Below are 22,352 nucleotides of genomic sequence, written 5' to 3' on the forward strand. Positions count from 1 at the left end.
CTGTGCTTCTGGATCCTGAGTTCTGGTTCTGGCTTCTGCACATATTGCATACATGCATCATGCTTTATATTACTGTATATAAAGAAGTTTCTTTTATACATGAATCCTGCTGACTTATTTACTTGTGTACTGGTTAGATTGCTGCAAATTTTAACAAAGACATGCAGCCCAATCCCTAAATCCTACTTCATCTCATAAATTTTGATTATAAAATGGGGAATATGCACTGAAAACAAATGTTTTGAAGCCATTCTTGACAAAGCAATATGAATTTATAAAGTTGCCACATATGAAATCAAGTTATCCTAAACGGGTATGGTACTTTGTAATTAATAATTCTAATGGAAGCAAGCCATGGGGGTAACCACACTAGGTCTCTAAATATAGGAAAGTCCACCTGAGGCCTAACAGTACTAATGGAGCTATTCTCTCCCCCTCCATAAAGTTGCCTAACCCCCTTTTAAAATTAAAACTGTTCATTATTGCAAAGAACCATATTTCATCTGCTCTGAATCTACCAGTTATCAGAAGGCTGCCCAGAGTTTAGTATTTACATCAGCAAGGGTAAAAAGTCAGTAGAGCTGATTGGCAGGAACTGCAGGAGCTGGAGATGCCATAGATTAAACCTGGGGCCTTCTCCATACAAAGCACACACTTTACAGCTGAGCCCTCCCCCACACTTTCACCTCTTTGCACCCAATAGCAGTCTCTGTACAAAATGTTCCCACCTGGCCAACATGGAAGACCCTGAAAAACATGAAGACAGGCCTCCTTTCAAATAGACAGGTGATGACAAACTTCAAAATGAAGCTACTCTGTATCTCTTCTAGCACTGGGGCAATACCTGCATTTACATCTTATCTCCCTTCTGAGAGAAAAGCAGGCAGTGTATCCAAATGTCAGCATTGTTAACAGACAGCATTTAAAACTCAGCCTCTTCCTTAAGATAGGTGTATCTAAATGCCTCTGCTTACCATCATTTACTGATCAAAGGTCACTCCTTAAACAGGGCACCAGTTTTTAATTATTTGCTCACCCACTTGTAACACACAATTCACATGGGAAACTATGCCCATCAAAATAACAGAAAAAGATATTACAAGGTCCAAAGACAATGTTGTCAGTATGCCATTCTCAGTAGTTTGACATTTGATACAAATTAAAAGGAGATAACCGCATCATTAAGCTAGTTTGCAAATGCCAGTCTGAAATGCCATTTACAGGATTATTTGTTTTGCTTTAGCTCCCAATATCCCATTCATTCAAACTGCCACATTTCTCATATTATTCAGTGCATGGCTAAGTGACACTTGTATAACAGAAATAAACCACATTGGGGAAAGAATGTTAACACACAATTATTAGGCACAATAATATGGCTGGTTAAGGACAATGGGATGTGTAGTTAAAACAATAGGCCTGGAAAGCTGTAAATTTAGGACAGCTGCTTTAATAGGTTAGCTTACAGAAGTCACAGATATTTACATGGAGAGGAGTGAGAGAGAGAGCCAAGAAATTTTAGAATTCTAATAGTATCATTTCTATAACATCTTACAGTGTTTCATAAGCAAAAGGTGACATGTTTGAAGATTATACTTCAAATATCAATTGTGAAATACAAGAAAGGTACAAATTGGAGATGAGGAGAATATTGTATCAAATGTAAGCAAATGTACTTTCTGTATTTAGGCATGACTGCAAGTGGGAATTAAAATGAAAAGTTACACAAGTTGCATAGTTAAGGAAACTATTGTCCAGACTGAAAGTCCCAAATGCTTATACCAACACATGACATTGGTCCAGAAAATATACTGAAACTCAGTGAAAATGACAGTATTATAGAATGTATTTAAAAATTCCTGTAACCATTTTTGTAATCAAGTTCTAGAGATTTCTGGCCTTCTTATATCACTCATATCCAATGATAAAGAGTCAGAGCAAATAAACTTATTCTAAGGCAGATAAGATAATAGCTAAATGCATAGTGACTCTTTCTAGTGATTACAAAGTGTCTAAGCGTAATATCTATTGGCCTCCAGTGCTACAGTAAAACCAAGACCACCTGCAGGAAAAATGACAATGAAAGAAGATGAATTGGAACCAATAGACCCTCTAGGATTTATGCAAACTGGAGAACAATTATCTCTTCTGATGGAATGCAAACAAAAAGAAAATCAGATTAAAGCAAGAATTCCTAATGCGTATTGAGAAAAGCCCTGGGCTAAAAATAAAAATTGCACATATTTAAACATAACTTGAGCCCAAAAGTGGGACTGAGAGCTTGCTTTTTATTATTATTATTTAACTACATTTCATTTACTGTAATTTTAGGCTTTTAGCAAAATCACAGCCGCAGAGGAGACACACCAGCAGCCTAACTTTCTAAGAGTTTGAAATGAGAAGGCAGCCCAAAACGTGCTTGAAGATTACAGGATAGGCCACCAGCATTGATGGGTTACAGCTCACTTAACCTTACTTTCAGCCATCAAATTTTAAATTTTATATTATTGATCCGCAATTGCTAGCAATTTTCTATAGCTTTTAAAAATCTAGCATGGATATTTATTGTAAAATACAGAGCTATAAATCTAGTGTTATTTTTTGTCATATATTTCTTTGATACAAGTAAATGTATCAAAACACACATGTCCATTCTATTTTGAAGTTGATTACAATATCTACACGTCAGGCATTGCTTTCATTAACTCAGGTTTATGGTGTGGCAGTATTTGTTAACATTCCTAGAAATTGCAGTTATGGAAAACACTTCTGGGTATTACGTGTAGGAAGATCCTTATTTCCTTAAATGGTTAGATCATTGAAATGATAGTTAAGGCCCTTAATTCACAAATATTCAAGGTTATGTGTGAATAAATAAAAATTGCAATGAAAATCACATGATCTGGGAAATGATCAAGTTGGCATTTGGGAAGAGGAGTCAATGCAGCTTCTTCTCTGTAACAAAATTGTTTCTTCCTCCTTCATACTGTATTCTTGAGTAGTTACTATTTCTTCAAAGGTAGACAAGATGATCTCAGGCAGCAGTGAAATCCACTTACCTTCGCTACCAGTTTGGGAACGGGAGTGTGGGGAAGTGCGTGTGTGCTATGTGCACATGCCTCTTCTGCGCATGCGCAGAGCCTTCTGCACATGCGCAGAGGGTCAAAAACGGACGTAATGACGTCCTGGCGGATGGGTGGAGCCTCCTGCTGCCGGCGCTACTGGTTCACTCAAGCCAGATAGATCCGGCCGGATTTCACAGCTGATCTTAGGGTGAAAGCTACCTCCAATTTCTACCAGTCCACATCTATGGGCTCACAATAGGCATGTCTTTGTGGATTCAGCAGAGTGTAGTTGATTTATATTCCGGTTTTTTCCCCACTTCATTTTACAAATGGAGGAGTTATAGAACCCCTATTCTGAAGCAAACTGTAATACAGATGATCAATCCCGCCAGGTATACAGCTGGCACATTTATCATTTTTCATTTGTAAGGCAAAAGAACAGAGAAAGGAAAACACAGAGAGAGAAAAGATCTTCTCCTGCTATACACAGATTTCAAATTTTTTCTTTTCCCCTCATGAATTATTGTAAACCTGAACAGATGTCAACCTGGCATTTGAGCTCTGAAATATAGTTGGAAAAGCAAGTTATAACTAATGCAAAGAAAAAGGATGGGTGTCAGGAAGCAGCCTTTTTCTTCAAATTTCAGATAAGCTTCTCTTGCCTAAGGGAGGAGACTGTCGAAAAGAAAATGGAACTGGAATGGGAAGCTTTGCTTACTAAAAAGCAACTTCTCTATTTGAAAAAGACTATAGTTTGTCAGGGGAAACAAGCATTTAGGCTATAAGAGACTTATAAGAGACCCCATCATCCTCTGTCAGGAAGTCACAAGTTTGCTGACTTCTAAAAAATTAACTGAGTTCGTAGCCAACAGAAATTTAAGAAGTGTGTATTGGTTGAGGTAGAACAACTCCATGAGACAAGCAATGGCTGCCCACTGTATCTCTGCCACATCTTGTATTTTTTCCCCTTCCATTCTATAATTTTTGAAGACTGCCTGAACAAGTCCGTGCAGTTTTCTTGGCAAGATTTTTCAGAAGTGGTTTACCCATTGCCTCTTTCCTACGGCTGAGAGAAAGTCACTGGCCCAAGGTTACCAAGCTGGCCTTGTGCCCGGGGCAGAACTAGAACTCATGGTCTCCTAATTTCTAGCCTGATGCCTTAACCACTACACCAAACTGGCTCTCTCGTGTTCTTTATTGCACTTTAAAATGAAATATACTGAAGCATACAAATGGCACGTTTCCAGTTTTAATTAAGAAGTATGCTTGAATCATCAGACATTTAAGCTGGCAGAATAGTCAATCTAGAAACTGTCCTAGAAACAGTAAAAATGGTATAATTTTCATCTTGTTAGTTGAACTGTTTTGTAGGAAAGAATAGTTTGTCCAATCCTGTCCATTTCCTTAGATTGACTTGAAAGTGATTAAATATCATAGGAGCCTTTTAAGTCTTCACTTCAGCTAAGTGAAATTTCTAATTCTTGCCACATAAGCAAACATTTAAAGTTAAGCAAACATTGAATTGGCTATGTTGGCAGACTGAATATATTTCAAAGCTTTAGAGCAGGGGTCCCCAAGCCCCAGCATGGATCGGCACCGGGCCACAGCATGCCAAAAACTGGGCCATACAACAAGCGAAGCCCCATCCGCGGGATGCAGGCAGTGCGCAAAACCATACTCCCTCCAGTCTGCAGAAAAACCTCTTTCAATGGAATCAGTCCCTGGTGCCCAAAAGGTTGGAGGCCGCTGCTTTAGAGCACCTGTTGATTGTGCAATGAGCATTCTATCATCCACCCAGCTATTTTTATTGACCTTAGCTAGCTTAAAGCTATGGGGAAATTATATTTTAGTTTTCTTATCTCACAAATCTTTTGTATATTTCTTGCTATGACGGTTTTTATATTTCATTTTTCTCAATCCATATTTTTATCCTTGCATTGACCCTTATTGTGTTTTTTGGGGCAGGGCTGTAATTTCTGTGATGTGCACTGGGGTCATATAATATCATAACATCTACTCATGTTTATGTTTGGTACAAACCCATTTGCTCCACAATCTCAGGTGGGAATACTCGAGAGGCAAACGCCCTTCGGAATATGTCAGAAAATTCTTTATCAAGGCCTCCAATACCCATCTTCTCAAAATTCCAATCAGGGTTGATGATAGACTGACGGTTTTCCCGAGTTTTGGATTTGCCTGCAGAAAAAAGAGCAAATTCAAGACCAATAATTTTAATCAGAACTGTTATAGATGGCTACAATAAATTTCAAATACACTATTACATATGTCTGATGCATAGAGCAGTTTATTAAGAACATGAGCTAAGAATTATTTCAAACTCATTTAGTTAAGAATAGATTGAAAGACTGAAGATAACTTCACTATAATAGAAAATATTGTCGTTGTCTAAAATGTGTTTGCATGTATACACACACTCAAACAAAATATACATGTATCTTTCAGACTTAACAAGAATTTAGTTAGCCAAGCTTTCATCCCCATATTTTCTCATGTTTTAATAAATAACGTATGTATGTATAGATTCCATGCAAACAGAAAGCACTATTTTAAATTGGATAGTTAAAAGATTTTGCTCTTCTTTTTTACAAGTAAAGTATATAATAAGATATAATAAGTCACAGAACCATATAATAATACATCACAGAGACTGCACTATTTTCTATATTTTTTAATTGGGACAGTCCAGTACATCATGCTAAACTTTTGATGTTTATTCATGACATGATAGGTTATGAAAGATCATTGAAATACTGAAATCTTACTTTTCTTTTTGTTTAGGAGACCCAATTTTCTAGATTTCATATATTTGGAAATATGTTTGAAAACACTGCAAAGCACTATAGTCATCTAAGCAATTGTGTCTTCCATCATTTTAGCAGTTTTCCTCTAAGAATACTATTCTAACAATGCTAAACTAGAAATCTGTCCACGATTAACTTGAGGTTGAAGCAGAAACAAAGAATGTTCTCCCTCTCTCTCTCCCTCTCTCTCTCTCTCTCCCTCCCTCGCTCCCTCTCTTTATCTATCTTTCATATTTCTTATCCACCCATCTCCCTCAGAGAGGAGCTCTGGTTCCTGTACCATACACTTTGGCATAAGGAGACTGACAGAGAGGCACAATAAGTTTATAATAGGCATAACACCCTTGTTTTTTTTTTGGCAAGTGCAGGAGATTCCATCAACAATTTGTTTGCAATAACGACTTAATTAATCTGAAATAGCAATTAGTAACAGTCAAAAATCTGAATGAAGTTTATAAATTAATATTATCACCCAAGGTTAATGTTAAGAAATTAGAAAAGAGTAAAAATATATTTTTTTCAATGCATGAAAGTGGTGGTGGGGAGGATATATTTAGCTACTATGTATTAAGCGGCTAGTTAGTATATCTAATCATTCTATCCATAAATCATTCTAATTGGCACACAGAAAGTTACTTATATATTTCTACACAGGATACATAGTAGTTATTGGTGAACTAGATCCTGCCCATCATTTCATCAATTCATTCTGAAAACAAATTAGAATTAAAAATCAGTCTCATAATTTTCTTAATACTAAAAGGGAAAGAATAAATTAAAAAAAACATACTAATGGCTGCAATAATATGCATCATCTTATATATGCCTGTTTATTGTTGCAGAAGCTTCCATAACACTAAATTCTTTCCTGCAATAATCTCACATGGTAACTCTTCTGGGGCCCAGAAATGTGCTTTAAACTGATAGAGTTCAGCCCCTTCACACAAATATCTATTTTCTTAATTTGAGTAAAATAATTGAAGATAAGACAGAACATTGTTTCTACAACACTTGGGAATCAGGAATGTTGACTGGCCTGTTACAAATGGCTCAGAGTTCTAACAATCTATTCAGACCCAACTAATGTACTCCCCCTTCTGCCTTCCATTACATTTCTACCTTGAAAAGCCAATCTAGCAGGTCTATAATTTGTAAAGTACATCACCTAGGGAGTTAATGCTGGTGTAGTTCAGTCTTCTTGAACTTGGGGTATATTTTAAAGTATGGACTTCACCACCCAGAATTTTTCAGTTAACACTGAGAATTCTGGGAACTGAGGTTTACACTATTTATATAGCAAAGTCTGCCAAGCTTTTCAAAGAATATTTTTATTATATTCTCACAAAAGAACAGATAAATGACTCAGACTAGGCACTGGAATTTAGAGGAAATAAAGGATTAAAAGTAAAAAGGAAGACTAAGAGTTGACATGAGTCCAAATAAGAGTGAAGGAAAAGTAGGTAAGAAATAAGGATAAAAAAAGGGGAAGAAAGCAAATCTACAGCCAAAAGGGTTAATTACAGAATGGGTTTGAAAAATGTACTGGTACTGAGATCTAGAACACCTGAATGCTTTGGACAGTTGTGCTGTGAGGATTGATGGAGTCTGACAAAATCCATTTTGGGAGTTTACATGTACATTACATCCCTGTTTTCTTCATCAGTTCTTCTTGCTCTTGCATTCTAATTCTCATTGTTCCTAGCACTCTATAGCAATGATGGCGAACCTTTTCAGCATTGAGTGCCAAAACCGGAATGCACATGCATGTGCGCATGCCAGAGGACCAGCTGGCCAGCATGTGCATGCCTGTTTTTAGGCCATTTTGGACCATTTTTCTGGCTGTTTTTAGGCCTTTTGGGCCGTTTTCAGGCCGTTTTCCGGGCTGTTTTCCAGCTGTTTTTCGGGCAGTTTTCAGGCCATTTTCTGGCACTCTGGCACCCATGAAGACCAGCTGGCTGGCACACGCCGCAAACCAGAAGAGCAGCTGGCGACGGTGCACATGCCCACACACACATTCTTCCTATTTCATAGGCTGTATTTTGGCATCTATTTTCTTGAATGCTGGCCCCTGACACGTTAGTTTCTCCAAAAGGCCTTAAGGAGGAGTAAAACAAGAACTCTGCTGAAGTATTTTGTTATTATGGGAAATATATTGGACAATGGTACCCTATAACCATTGTCAGAAGATCTAGATAGCAATAGGCTAATGGCTTTGGGGTCAAGAGAAAAAAAAAGTGCTCAATGAATGGGCAATTTGCAAGCTGCAAGAATTTGAACAACAGAAAAGTGGAAACAAGAATGAGAAGGAATAAAGAAAATAATGGGGGAAGTACAAGACCATAGATAGGGCTTTGGTTATGAGGGGATGTATTATCTGACAGAAAGGAAAGTACAGAGGCTTGAAGCCATAAATCCAGGAATCAAAGGTGTGGGGGGGGGGGGAGAGAAGGATTATGTCTTTACTTTAGTCTAGATTCTGAAAAAAAAAGTTCAGTGCTATCACTCTTATCTATGAAAGAGGTGCAGGGAGGTCATAGGGAAATTAAGTTAAAAGAATTAAGGTAAATGGTTAGCTTTTAAGTTGCAGGGCTCTAGTATTTTATGTTATTTCCAAGGAAGCAGCAAAATTAACCACTCAGTTTTTCCATTTTATTTTTCTTATTCAATACTGCCACATCCTGGCAATAAGTGGTATTTGAAACTCTGACAGCAAAATAATTGCGGTTTTTCTTTCATTCCGCAATACATCTTTTATCAACCATCAAATCCCACAAGCATTCTCTAATCTTAAAAAGTGGTTATAACATAGCAAATTCAAACATAATTAGTAGAACTAGCAAGCAATGCAAGTTTCTGCTAAATTAAGTAGATTATTTTCAAAAATATACCACAAATTGATTTAAAACACAAAGTTGTCATAAAATGTAACATTTATCATGCTATATAACATACATGTAATCATAAAAACATTTATAGATTGTTCCCAGACCCTGATAAAATCCTTCAAAGGAACTCTCTGTCAACCTACAATGTCAGATTAGTGGCATATCTATATTATCAGCTTTTTATCCTAGGCATGGCATACTGCATATAATATATCCAGAGGTTAGAGAAAGAAGAATTTCCCACATCCAAATGAAAATAAAATAAAATAAAATAAAATGTAGAAAATCCCTCATTTTTCAATCAGTTTCTATGAAATGACTTTCCCAGGGGTCATCAGTGATGTGACTTTTTGTCATCTGAAAAAGCAGCAGAGAAAGGAACTGTCTAGCCAAAATGTGATATAATGGTTAAGGAGTTAGACCAAGACCTGAGAAACCTAGATTCTTCATTCATCAAGGCAGACTCACTGATCTAGGGCAATCATTGTTTCTCAGCCTGCCCATCCATAATGGTTTTGCTGGGAAGGCAAGATTAGAAGAGTACTATATATGCCACTTTGAGATAAAAAGTGAGATATGTACAAATCATAAGCATCGTCATGGATTTTAAGAAGTCCCCTCAGGATGGAATACAATTCTACATGATCAATACAATAGAGAGGCTGTACAAGAACAATTGGCAGCACCAACATACAACTCAGTCTATCTGTGAAGAAAAATACATATAACAAATGCATTTTAATATACTTCCCATGGTGTATTTGTTTTTGCCAACTTTTCTCCTAATGCATCTCTTTAATATGCACATTTTTAGATATTCTTAGTATATTTACTAGAAAGGAGTACATTTCTAAAAGGCAGTTTAAAAATAAAATAAATGTATTTAACCACCATTCACTTTACGTATCAATTCAAAGGAGCATGACTAAAGTAGATTTACCTAAGAATGTGAGCCAACAAAGGTATCTAAAATTTGTAAATGCCAATAAAAAGTAACTGGTTCACATTCTCGTGATCTGGCTATAGGTTATTTGATTATTACGTGGGTGGCATCTCTCCTTATATTTCTGGCTACTGAAATTTTTTCCATGCTTCTTTTAAAGGCTCAAAAACTGTAATTTTCCTTTGAATCTAGTTATTACCAACTCTTTTCTATATTCTTGTTTTTCTTAAACCAAGATGTCATTAGTACCTTTGGTTAAAGAACAGTGTCTTCAGGAAACTGAAGCATTTGACGTTTTGTAGCTCCTAAAAGCTGATTGACTTTAATAACATCCGTTGGTCAGAAAAGATGAACTAGACTTCTCCTACTATGACTAAGCCCATATAAATGGGGAGACAGACTAGTTAAAAACGAATTAATAACTTTTGTGACTTCTGGTTGGAATCCAAAACTATTTCTCATCATTAGACTTACCAATAAGAGTGAGAGAAGAACTCTCAGCCTTCTCAAATGCAACTTGACTATTTCCCACAACAAGACCAATTTCAATCTGAGCATGGAAACAAAATACACAAATAAAAGCCTTTAGGAATAATGACATTTTCAATATTTCCCACTGAGATTGAGAAGGCAAGAAACAAATTGGCCAACAGAAGAATATAAAGTTATTTTAATCTGACTGGCATTCTGCCTTCATGCTATTTTCAGCAGCATGTTCAAAGGAGGCTAATTCGTGATTATCTGCTCCCTGCTCAATCTATGAAAACAGGAAGAGGATCAGGCATCTAAGGTTCTAGAAAGGAAAACAGCTGCCAGCACAGAAGGTGGATGCAGAAAATACCATCACTCAAACTGGGAAATGACACAAGTGGGAACAGAATAGTTCTAATATAAGAACAAACATAATAATGTAAACAAAGTTTGCCATATTTATATATGACAAATTAAAACTGATTTAATGAGGGATAATGTTACCTTAAAACATTGGACACTCCCATGAGATATATTTGGCACTTAGGATTTTATCTTTATTTCTAGAAGTTTTGTTGAGCCATATGCTGTTTCTTAAAATGTTTATTTTCTGTATTATTTCTTCAACTTCTCAAGGTTGGTTTGATTTTTACTGATTATGAAATTCTCTTAGTCTAAGAACTAGGATTGTGACAGTTTTGTATAGTTCATTTTATGAAAAATTAATATTAATTCACCAAATAATAAAAGTACAATGCTTTTTCTCCTTTAAAAATCAAGTAATTACTTTATTTGGGGATGTACCTTTTGTTTAGACTTCAAACAATTTCACAGACATGGTGATGACATCCCCGAATCAGGAGGATCTGAAATCTGCAATCCATTTTAGCTTCCGGGGGGGGGGGGGTGTTTCTTAACATGCCAGTTTGTTTTGCAAGAAAATCAAGTTCTCAGACTGCAATTTTTCTGCCAAATTTCAAGAGATGTGGTCTTGGAGAATGCTAGGAACCCCTCAAGTTGCTGTTTGCTCAATCAAATGAGATATTCAGATACAATTAATACAAGATTGGCCAAAGTGCCTCCAAGAAGACCACAAAGAGTGCACTTTCCCAAATTCTGGAGCTTGAAAGTTCAGCTACCATTTTTCATGTCATGATCTTTGTCTTAAGATCATGTACATGTACATACATATACAATTATGCAACTTACCTTCTGTTTTTTACTTGTGGCAGAATCTCCTTTAAGAATACTAGGATCCATAGCTTCAATGTCCTTGACCAATAAGCCAAAAAGTTTATCATTAAAGCTAAATACAAGCTGCAGGAGTAAAGAAAAATACACATTAAGATAATATAACAGGATAGACAACTAATGTTCCACATACAAAATTGGGTGATATGGTTTATCCTAGTTATCAGAAGATGGTACATGCTATGAAGATCAGGGCCTCTGCAGATCTGCAAATTTTAGAGCAGAAGTACAGGCAGTCCTCGACTTACAACAGTTCATTTAGTAACCATTCAAAATTATAACAGCACTGAAAAAAGTGACTTATGACAATTTTTCACTTACAACCACTGCATAGTCACGTGAATAAAATTCAAATGTTGGCAACTGACTCATATTTATGACAGATGCAGTGTCCCTGGGTCATGTGATCCCCATTTGTGAGCTTCTTACAAAGTCAATGGGGAAGTGAGATTTACTTAACAAACATATTACTAACTTAACAACTGCAGTGATTCAATTAATAACTATGGCACAAAAGGTCGGAAAATGGGACAAAATTAACTTAGCAACAAAAAATTTGGGCTCGATTGTGGTTGTAAGTCGAAGACTACTTCTATAAATTGAACTACAGGTTGCTGAAAAATCACATCCCTGAGTAAAAGTCTCTTCATGTCTCCTTTAATCACCATCAGGTTTTATCTTATTTTTATTTTTATTATTATTTGGGTTAAAGAAATACTCCAACCATTCTTCATACTCAATGGGAACTTTGGAAGTAATCATCTGAATGCATTTGGAAGGCACTGTTTTTCAATTTCAAACCCAATATCAATTATACATTATTTACTTCCATTCTGCATTACTAATCACCTTAGTAACACTTGGGCACAAAGCCAACTAAGTCACTTTCTCCCAGCCCTAGGAAGGAGGTAAAGCAAACTACTTCTGAAAAACCTCCAGGAAGAGAGTCAGACACAACTGAATGGACGAAGAAAAAAACTATTATACATTCCTTGATCTCTTACACCATGAATCACTGGATCCATCTGCACTTAGTAGCAGAAATAATTTTAAGAAATGATGAAAATATAACTTATTTTTTATTTTCTATTGCAATTATTATCCTATCTAATGGTTACAATAAACATATAGCTTGTCCTGTACCATCCCTACACTGGTCAATCTAGCTTCTTATCATTTCTGCTCTGATCAATTTGGCAAAAGATTCTAGCAAACAGAGGTCTTCTCCAACAAATGTTCCAGAATACCATGGATTACTTGAGATATTCTGGTTGTATAAATAAATTATATCAATCAACAGCTTTTTAAGTGATGTCCTTAAAAATGTTGCCTACATCTAGGCATCAAGAGCCCAAAACAATTCCATAAAGTTTGTAGCCTACAAAAATATATAAGTATATGCTAACAGATGGCCTTTTATTATTTGCAATATAAAAGAAAGTGCATGCAACTTATCATTCATAATTATTCCACATCTTGGTATCAAATATAAAGGTTATTGCTAAGTGAGAAACACACAAATGTATAAAACAATTGGAGCACAAACCTGCTGTCCAACTGTGAATGCTTGGTTATTGAATTGCTGGATGAACTCTGCTGCCATTTTGTCTGAGTCATAGGGATTTGAGTCAACATTTTTCTTCTGCAGGAAGTCTATCTCAATAGTCATAGTGCCAATGCACTGCTTGGTCTTATCAAAGTTATACAAGGAAACTGTGAGAAAAGAAAAAACATTCTTCAACCATGATTCCTTTCAGTAGAACTTTGTGTCCAAAGCGGGGTGGGGGGGTGGGGGTGGCGAGGGGGGGACATTACTCATTTAATTTTAAAAAATGGATATTATGAATTGCTCATAATATGATGTGCTTCTAATGCATTGATAGATAGATAGATAGATTGATTGATTGATTGATTGATTGATTGATTGATATTGCATTTAGAAATGACTGGAGGTGGATAAAATTTTTAATTCAAAAATGAATATATGAGCCAAAAATGTCTTTTTAGAAGAAAGATTTGTTATCATTTTGTGTGAATTCTAAGGACTCTGTAGGTGCCTACAGACTTTCTATCCCTTTGAATCATTTATGAATACTTAATTTCTTTTTTAATTAGCAGCTTTCTAGATGGCAGGTTAAAGATCAGGCATTCTGGGTCATCTGTTCAGATATAATGTAAAAACAAATGGTATGAAAATCTAGATGGCTTCTATTTGGAAGAACAAACTCTTCCCCCAAAAAAGTTAGATAGTGATGAATACTCTGGGTTATGTTTATTTATTTTTCAACACAGATAAAACTATTAACACTGACATAAACAGGCTAAGGACTACAAAACATTATTATTTTTAATTTCAGAGACAAAACTAATTGAGCTCGTACACTATATTTTATTTCTTTTTTTTTTACCTGCCCACATTTTTCTCACAAAACAATAAAGGTTCTTTTTAGTTAAGAAAAAGAGTATTTTTTTTTAATAAAAGACAATCAATACATATTGATGCACAGCTTTAAAGTCATGATTGTTCACAAAAAAGCCTTTATCAAATCATGTTATTACATGATTATTACTGGTAATGGAATTCAGGGCTTGGAAATTAAGATGGGGGTTTTAGCCAAATAAACCAGAGACCCTATTACTGATGCAAAGGTATAAAATAATTATATATAGAATCTAAAATTATTGTTTTATTAAAAAACTAATTGTTACCAATTGTGTTTAACCATAATCACATTTTTTAAAAATGGAGACCAAATGCATGGGACCCACACATGATTTCAGATATATAACCAAATACTTCATTGCAGGGCCAATGACTCCCTACCATCTACAATACCAGTAGGTAAATTAGATAGAAAACACAAGAACTTTTTCATTTCTGGTAAACACCACCCGATTTTCATTCCTAAACAAAATGAGTCTATCACTAGGACTGCTCATTGTGTCACAAAATATTTTTGATGTGGAATCATAAAATATGTTGAACGAAATGGTCAAATCTGCCCTGAGAATCATTGTTGGACAATAAGCATTATGATAATCAAAGTATCCGTCCACAATGTATCACTCCTTGAAACTGAATATCTAATTTACACTTAAACTTACTGAAAAACAACTGGCTATTATTGTTTGCTTAGTTGATTTGACATTTTCATTTTATTTTTAAAGGTAACTTCAAATGCAATTAATAAAAAGTAGTTTTTTTTTAATTCCATCCTTCTGAGGTTGGTAAAATTATGACCCAGATTGTTGGGGGCAATAGCTGACTTATAAACCACTCAGCATGCTATAAAGCACTATAGAGTGGTATATAAGCCTAAGTGCTATTGCCATTGCTGTTAAAAAAAGATTTACAAACTGTATAAAATTGAACAGGAATTTTCAAGGTAACTTTTTATTAATACCATATATAAAAATACATACATAAAATTTAACTATTAAAAATCAATAATTAACAAAAGCAATCAAAATGACAAAGAACACTTAACAATCACCTTACTAACAATAATTGCAGTGGCTCACTTAACATTTGTGGCAAGAAAGATCATAAAACGGGGCAAAACTCATTTAATAACTATCTATCTTAGCAACAGAAATTTTGGGCTCAGTGGTGGTCATAAAGGCTACCTTTAATTGATTTCTCCTTCCAAAAAAAGTTTAACACGTGTTGACTTTTCGGCCTCGACTGTTGTTAATTTTATTAAAAAATCAATTTTTAAATTAATAATGAAACTTAAGTTAATTCAGAATACATCCAGATGAAAAAAGGAAATTATGGGGGGGGAAATGAAAGAAATGAAAGGCTTTTTGCATGATGTTTTGCTTTCTTTAATTACAATAATTCTTTAATTACAATAATCAATCCTCTCCCTTCACTAATTTCTTCTTTCATGACTATGTCAAATCCTTCCCGCTCACAAAAACAAAATTTTTAAATGCTTACAAAATATCAACAATTATCCAATGGAGCACACAACAGGAAGGAATAGTGATGTTTAATATATGGGTGACACAATTATTTTATTATTCTTATTGGCCTTATTGTGATCAGTTTAGGATTACTGCATTTAAAATAGGTATTCATAATAAATTTAATAAGTAAATAAATGTGAAATTTAGCAGAAATAAAGGTATGATTGCTGCTATATTTGTATTTGCAATTTACTTGCATATTTGTATTACGGCATATAAATTTGTATTTGATTTGGGAAAGCTACACAATTCTTTTCCCCACATGTAATGTGTCAAAAATTAGAAGGAACATTACTTGCAGCTGATATCATATAAAGAATCCATTCTGTACATACTTTGTACAAAATAAGTCTTAATAATTCTTAGAAGAATTGATATTTAACATTAGTTTCCTTCTATAATGAACTATCTTTCAGAATTGTTAAATTTTATCATATTGTCACCAAGTATGAAAAAATTATCCTGATTACAGATAGTCTTCTCCTTTTTTGGGGGGGGGGGGCGCAACATGCTGACATTTGTATATTGCTCAGAGTATGTTGTAAAGCACTATGGAGCAGTATATAAGTCTGAGTGGGGTCATAAGTAGAGGACTATCTGTATTGCATTTCCAGCAATTTTTGAGTATGTATATATCTATTTTAAAATATCTATAACAGTTTACTCTGAACATAATATTCACACTAAATTTTATACTTATCTCTTTGGTGTTATATTATGGTATATAAATAATGGACTTATTCTACTTCCGAGTTGTAAGTATAACTTATAAATAAGCCTCAACAAATGTTCTGACTGTTGTGTTATATATTTTTAGAAGTGTTCCTACTTTTTTGAAATGTTTTGTTATTCCAGTTATTTTAAAATTCTGAACTGATAAGGGATTTCTGACCATTGTCTCAAAAAATTTTCATCTTTATTAAATCTTGCAATCAATATGAATTAACTCCCCTCTGATCACTTTTTGTATGTATACTTTCATGAAAATAAATATTTAATATTGAAGCAACTGGTAATAAGGCCACAGTAAATCCCCTATATTTATTATATACTATTACATGCTGTTAATGACTGAATAATCTCTTATAAAGTAATACCTATATTTGCATCCAACCAAAAATATTTATGTAAACATTCTCTATGGCAATATGATTCAACCTGTCATCCAACTTAAACTTTTGATTCTATAATAAATTTTATTATCAATAAGATTTGATAGAGGCAGTCCATATTTTTTCTTTCACATCTTGTATTCTAAATTTAATTAAAAAAAATTGCTTAACAAAATAAGGTAAGTTATTTCTCACTTAATCTATTTTTCAGCTCTTATTGATAATGTTTGAAATAAAATATTGGCCCTGGGTAATATTTTTACCACTAATATTCCTTCTAACCAGAACAAGTTTAATTTTTTCTATCTTATGATTCCTGCCATAAGTTTGTGAGTAATTATTCTTGAATAAATTTGGACATTTTTATAAATCTATCAATAAAAAAGATAGAATGCTTTTTGTCACTAAAACCAACAAATATCTGTTTTGGATTAAATTTTATAATAAACAAGTAGATGGATTATTTTTCTAAAGGATATTTAGGTCTCCATGTGTCTAAGAGAAAATGCAAAGACATGTAGTCTAGAATACTTTTCCTGTTCATACAATTACTTTTGTAACAACCAAATTAAATTATAAATATTTTAAGAGAAATATTAATATATCCAAGAATCTGCATGTCTCTCGCTGTAATTTTCATAAGATTTTGCTTCATTATTGTTTCAAGCATAAATTGAAGCAACTGCAATTTTCCCTAGTTCCATGTGATCTCCCTGCTTCATTATGTATATATTTTTTCAAATTCCCTTCTAAGTTTCTGATTCAGTGCATTTTTACCTGTCTACCAGGGGTCCCAAATTTTTGATCTCTTTATATTCTAGTAAATTAGATTGTCTTTTTTAAAAATATAGACCTTTATTAGATATGTATTTCCCTTTTTTAATTTTCAACAATCTCTCCCCTTTTAAATTGGTTCTTTTTAGTTCATTAATATTTGTTGAGAATATTTTGATTTAATCCATGGTGTCAACTATTAATTACATTTATGAAAGAATAGCTACTGCTTGATCCAGTATTTGATCTGTCTGGGAGTTCTTTAGTTTACTCTGTTCCTGTTAATGATGCAAGTATTTTATTAATGTCTTCTATTATTGCAATCATTTCTAAAAACCTTCAGATGAAATTGAGACGCCCATTTGCATTTAATCTCTATCATTCTTGGGGTTGTCAAAAATCTCATATCTCTTCACTTTCTATCCAATGATATCTGATAAAATCTCTTATATGTCCACGTTTTAAAGAATGCTACACCCTTTTAAAGTCAGCATTGTATCAGCATTTCCTGATGAATATACACATGGTAAGTTTCTTCTATATATTGTCAATGAGTTTATTCTGTAGATTTCTCAAATTTGTAATGATTCTTCTTCATTTAGAGTCATTAAGAGTGACTCTAAGAGTGAGTCTTCGGAGAGGATACAAATTGAATAAATAAATAAATAAATAAATAAGGTAACATACAAGTTTAAATTATCGTCAACATCAATATTATCTAGACCAATCTATTTTTTAAATAGGTGTTCTCTTTCTAAATTATATCTTTTCAAAATATTATGGAATTCCTCTGAATTTTAAATATTTTCTCTGCCAAATCTTTTTTTACTATTTATAATCTAGCCTCCGTTTTTATCTCTGACCTTCAGATTCCTTATTGGGAGGATAATACTTGTCATTCTGCATCAAGAAGCATTCATTACATAAGTAGTCAAATGTGTAACTCCAAATCAGTTATGAAAGCATATTAAAATCTTTCTTGCTTTTGCAATAATGTGCTTTTATTTTATATTAAGAAATTGCTATTACAAAAAAAGAGGACTGGAAATAAATGCTCAATATGGATACATACAATATCTCCCCTAGCCTCCCATGAATGGACAATTCCCTATACAATATTAGAGGATCAATCCTCCTGCTTCAAAGATTAAAAAAAAAAAAGGTGGGGGGGAGGTTGCCATCAACATGTTTCCTCAGATGCAATTGACTTAATTTCCTGTATAAGAATTTGGATTTAACTACTGCAGGTATCAGGGATACAAACAGTATTGCAGAGGGTAGAATTCATTTTCTAGTAATTTTGGCAACTATAGCCAGGGCCGGATTTAGATGAAAAGAGGCCCTAGGCTATTCCACTTATGAGGCCCTTTCACCTATAGTGAAAGTGTAATTTTAATTTTGCTAACAATTTGAATGTAGGCCCCTTTTGATCTTGAGGCCCTAGGCTGAAGCCTAGTTAGCCTATAGGAAAATCTGGCCCTGACTATAGCAAAAATTAAGTAACTCTCTTCTCCTCTTCTCTGAATTGCAATCAGTTTTATTTCATTCGACAAAACTTATCAAAGCCTTAAAAAGTAAAGACAGGGTCTAACTGCACAGCTATGCCCTGCATTACAGTCACTAAAAATGAAAAAAGTGGCAGTGGCAGAAATTAGAAAATATGCTACACAAAGGTGTATATTTCCATGCATCAACTTAATATATTCAAACTTAGGAAACAACCTCCAAATTTAGATACAGGTGGGAATTATACCATTGCAATCACTAATTAGCCTTCCTGTCTTGTAGGAAAATATTTCCACACTCCCTATGGGAAATTTTCTGATAAAAAAAGCTGAGAAACAAACACCTTTAACTGAAAAGAGAATATATCTGTGATGGTAATGTTAGATTTAACAGATGCAAAGAGGCAATAAATGCAGTTATTATACTGTAATGGCTATACAGTTTTGTCTAAATCATCAAAAAGCAATTTAGGATGCTTGAAAAGTGTATTCATTTGTTTTCTTATATTACTGAGCAATAAAAATACGAGTTTTTACTGTGTAAGATGAAATGGTAGAATCCATCTCTTCCTAAAAACTTGCTTCTCGTAGAATTATAACTAACTGCAGTTATAAAGCAACAGACATGCACTTGAGAAAATATTAGTACCTTGATAATACAGACAAGAATCTCATTGCTAACATTCTTTTTGAGAGGGACTGGGGTGAAAAGGGTGAAATTTCCGTGAGATACCACTGTAGGAATAAGCAAGATGCATGCATGCAAATCAATAGCAATAGCATTTAGATTTATATACCACTTCACAATGCTTTACAGCCCTCTATCAGTGGTTTACAGAGTCAGCATATTGCCCCCAACAATCTGGGTCCTCAGTTTACCGACCTTGGAGGGATGGAAGGCTGAGTCAACCGTGAGCTGGTGAGGATCGAACTACCCAACTGCTGGCAGTCAGCAGTCAGAAGAATTAGCCTGCAGTACTGCATTCTAACCTCTGCGCCCCCATGCGCTCAAATGCAAAAATCATATAGGTATCTATTTACAGTTGTTAATTTTTCACCAATTCATTTCTAACTTCATCCAAAGGGATATTTTATTTGCTCCTTTATCATTTGATTATTTAATAAGGTAAAATGCACTGTGTCCCCATTTCTCTTTTCTGATGTATCTATTTGTTTGGCTCTTTTCTCTTTTGATCTGCTTATTTTATCTTTATTATCCTTAATTTTTAAATATCTTACATAAAGCTTTTATTTAGAGATGAGAAATAATAATAATAACAACAACAACAACAACAACAACAACAACAACAACAACAAAACAGACATTTAAAGATCAGTGTAACTATCCCAACACAGTATTTCATGCAGATAATGCCAAACAGCAAAAAGAGGATTAAAAAAAACCTGCAATGCAACAGAATTCATTCCAACATAAAAGCCTTTAGAAAAAAAAAGTTTCAATTAGATTAGGTCGAACAATAATTATAGTAAAAACTTACCATCTATTTCTTGCCCAATAGAAAGGCCAGCCCATTTTCTCTATAGAGAAAAAAATGCATACAAGAAAAAGAACAATCATTTACCTACATTAAATATGCATATATATTCACAAAGGAAAACATCTTTCTAAATTTATAATGAATAACTTTTGTGTAGCAGCCATATGTATAGTAAAATTCATGTCATGCCAAAACCAAGTTGCAATCCTAGATTATTTGTCCCCTACAGGCAACATGCTATTATTGGCCTACTATATTGTACATAGTTGTTATCAGCATAACCAGATACCACTTTATTACCATCGCCATGGCTATAGAATGAAGAGCCCCAAAATCCAGATGGCTCCCACCCTGTTAGTGTTCGAGGGGACCTGACTGTTCTCTCAAACCTGGGCTAATGTGACTGAAAGGCCTTTCTTCTAAGGTGAGATAGATGGATATTTGTGGTGTCTTCCAGGTTCCACATCTATTTCTACTTCTTTTTCTTTTTATCTAATTTGGTTTTGTTGTTTAGATAGATAGATAGATAGATAGATAGATAGATAGATAGATGGATGGATGGATGGATGGATGGATGGATGGATGGATGGATGGATGGATGGACGGACGGATATATGCCCCTCCACAGCACCCAGGATAATTTTTGCCTGATTTTAGTAAAAGGCAAAAGCATGAAACCAATGAAGAGACAGGCAAGTAGGCCTTATGCTTTGACCTGTTCACAAGCTTGCAAGTTAGACCTCTAACTTAGATTACATTACTCCTTTGTCACATAAGATAGGGACTTTGTTTCCCAGAGATGCATGACCTCCCAGCACAATACATTATATTATCTCCAGCTTTATTTTTACCAAGATTTCTTAAGTAGTCTTTCCTATTTTCCACTCACCAAGAGATTTCTGTATTTTGCTTAGAGGCAAAAACAAATTTGACTTTAAAAGGTGGGGTTTATATTTTCAAAATGAACAGCAAATAATTTTGTGCTTTCTTTTTTTAGTAATCATGTTCTGGCCAGGGGTTGTTATTGAATGACTAAGACCAACTTTTCCTACCTCTGATCTAGAGCAGCCTTCCTCAGACTGGTACTCCCCAATGTTCTAAATGTTAACTATGCTGAAGAGGAATTCTAGTAGCTGTAACCCCAACACATTTAGTATTTACCTACTTTTAAGAACTGCTAAGGACCAGATGATTTTTACTATGCCTTGATACATAAAACTATAGAACTCAAAGAGGGTGTACCTTTTTTTCACATGATTGTAACTCTATTAAACAAAAGAATAGAAGTAAAACCTTATTTTGCAGCTCAGCAAGCTACTTTTTCTTTGTTCTTTTATTAGAATGACTCCTATTCACTCACATACACTCAAGGCTACGCTGTTCTTCATTCACAAGTCCAAACTGTTAGCTAACACCACAGGGGAATCAGGGAAGCCGCAAAGATTAGTCACATTTTCTGAAGCTTTGTTTCTAAATAGCTGATGTGAAGCTACATTTGAAAGGTGTTGGTGCAAGAAGCTGAAGTTAACATCATACAGAAAACATTATTTTCTTTTCAATATTGGAGCTGTACAGACAGCATAAAAATGCTTATTCTGAAATAACAATGCTATCTCATCTTACATCCTAGCGACAAAGGTCATTAATCCAGCTGCTTCATTGCCTATATTGTATCTCACATAACAACAGGAATCCTTCATAGGTCTTTGTCCTTAAACAACCCATTTTTCCTAATATTTTATCATTAAAAAGTGCTAGAACTGAATAATTTGCTTTCATATTCAAAGGATATCTTGGAAGCATACTTTTCTTTTGAGCCACTGCAATTTTAATTTTTGCTGAAAATAATTACTTTCAGTAGCAATATTGCTTGTATTTGGGATCAAAAAGGAAACAAACAATCAAAGCCATACCTGTGGCAGACTGAAAGCAATGCTACCTGGCACAACAGATGTATGACTTCTCAGGGTAAAAACATATTTGTGGCTGGGTGAGGTCTTCACAACTACATGCCTATAAAGAGTTTGAGAGAAAAGAAACGAGAGGTGGAAAA

General features: G+C 34.4%; 1 protein-coding gene across 3 annotated transcripts in view; it reads right to left on the bottom strand.

Moving 5' to 3' along the window:
- The window catches only part of NSF (N-ethylmaleimide sensitive factor, vesicle fusing ATPase), a 64,335-nt gene that overhangs the window by 33,021 nt on the left and 8,962 nt on the right, over nt 1-22,352 (bottom strand). For all 3 annotated transcript variants that reach the window (XM_034415991.2, XM_034415992.2, XM_034415990.2), the window contains exons 3-8: nt 22,213-22,312; nt 20,300-20,339; nt 12,984-13,150; nt 11,396-11,503; nt 10,190-10,265; nt 5,106-5,261 (exon numbers count right to left, since the gene is read on the bottom strand). In XM_034415991.2, the coding sequence (XP_034271882.1) occupies nt 5,106-5,261; nt 10,190-10,265; nt 11,396-11,503; nt 12,984-13,150; nt 20,300-20,339; nt 22,213-22,312 (647 nt within the window). The remainder of the gene's footprint in view (nt 1-5,105; nt 5,262-10,189; nt 10,266-11,395; nt 11,504-12,983; nt 13,151-20,299; nt 20,340-22,212; nt 22,313-22,352) is intronic.

The sequence above is a fragment of the Pantherophis guttatus genome, chromosome 4 (assembly GCF_059756535.1).
Source record: "Pantherophis guttatus breed Tessera chromosome 4, ASM5975653v1, whole genome shotgun sequence".
Classification (NCBI taxonomy): domain Eukaryota; kingdom Metazoa; phylum Chordata; class Lepidosauria; order Squamata; family Colubridae; genus Pantherophis; species Pantherophis guttatus.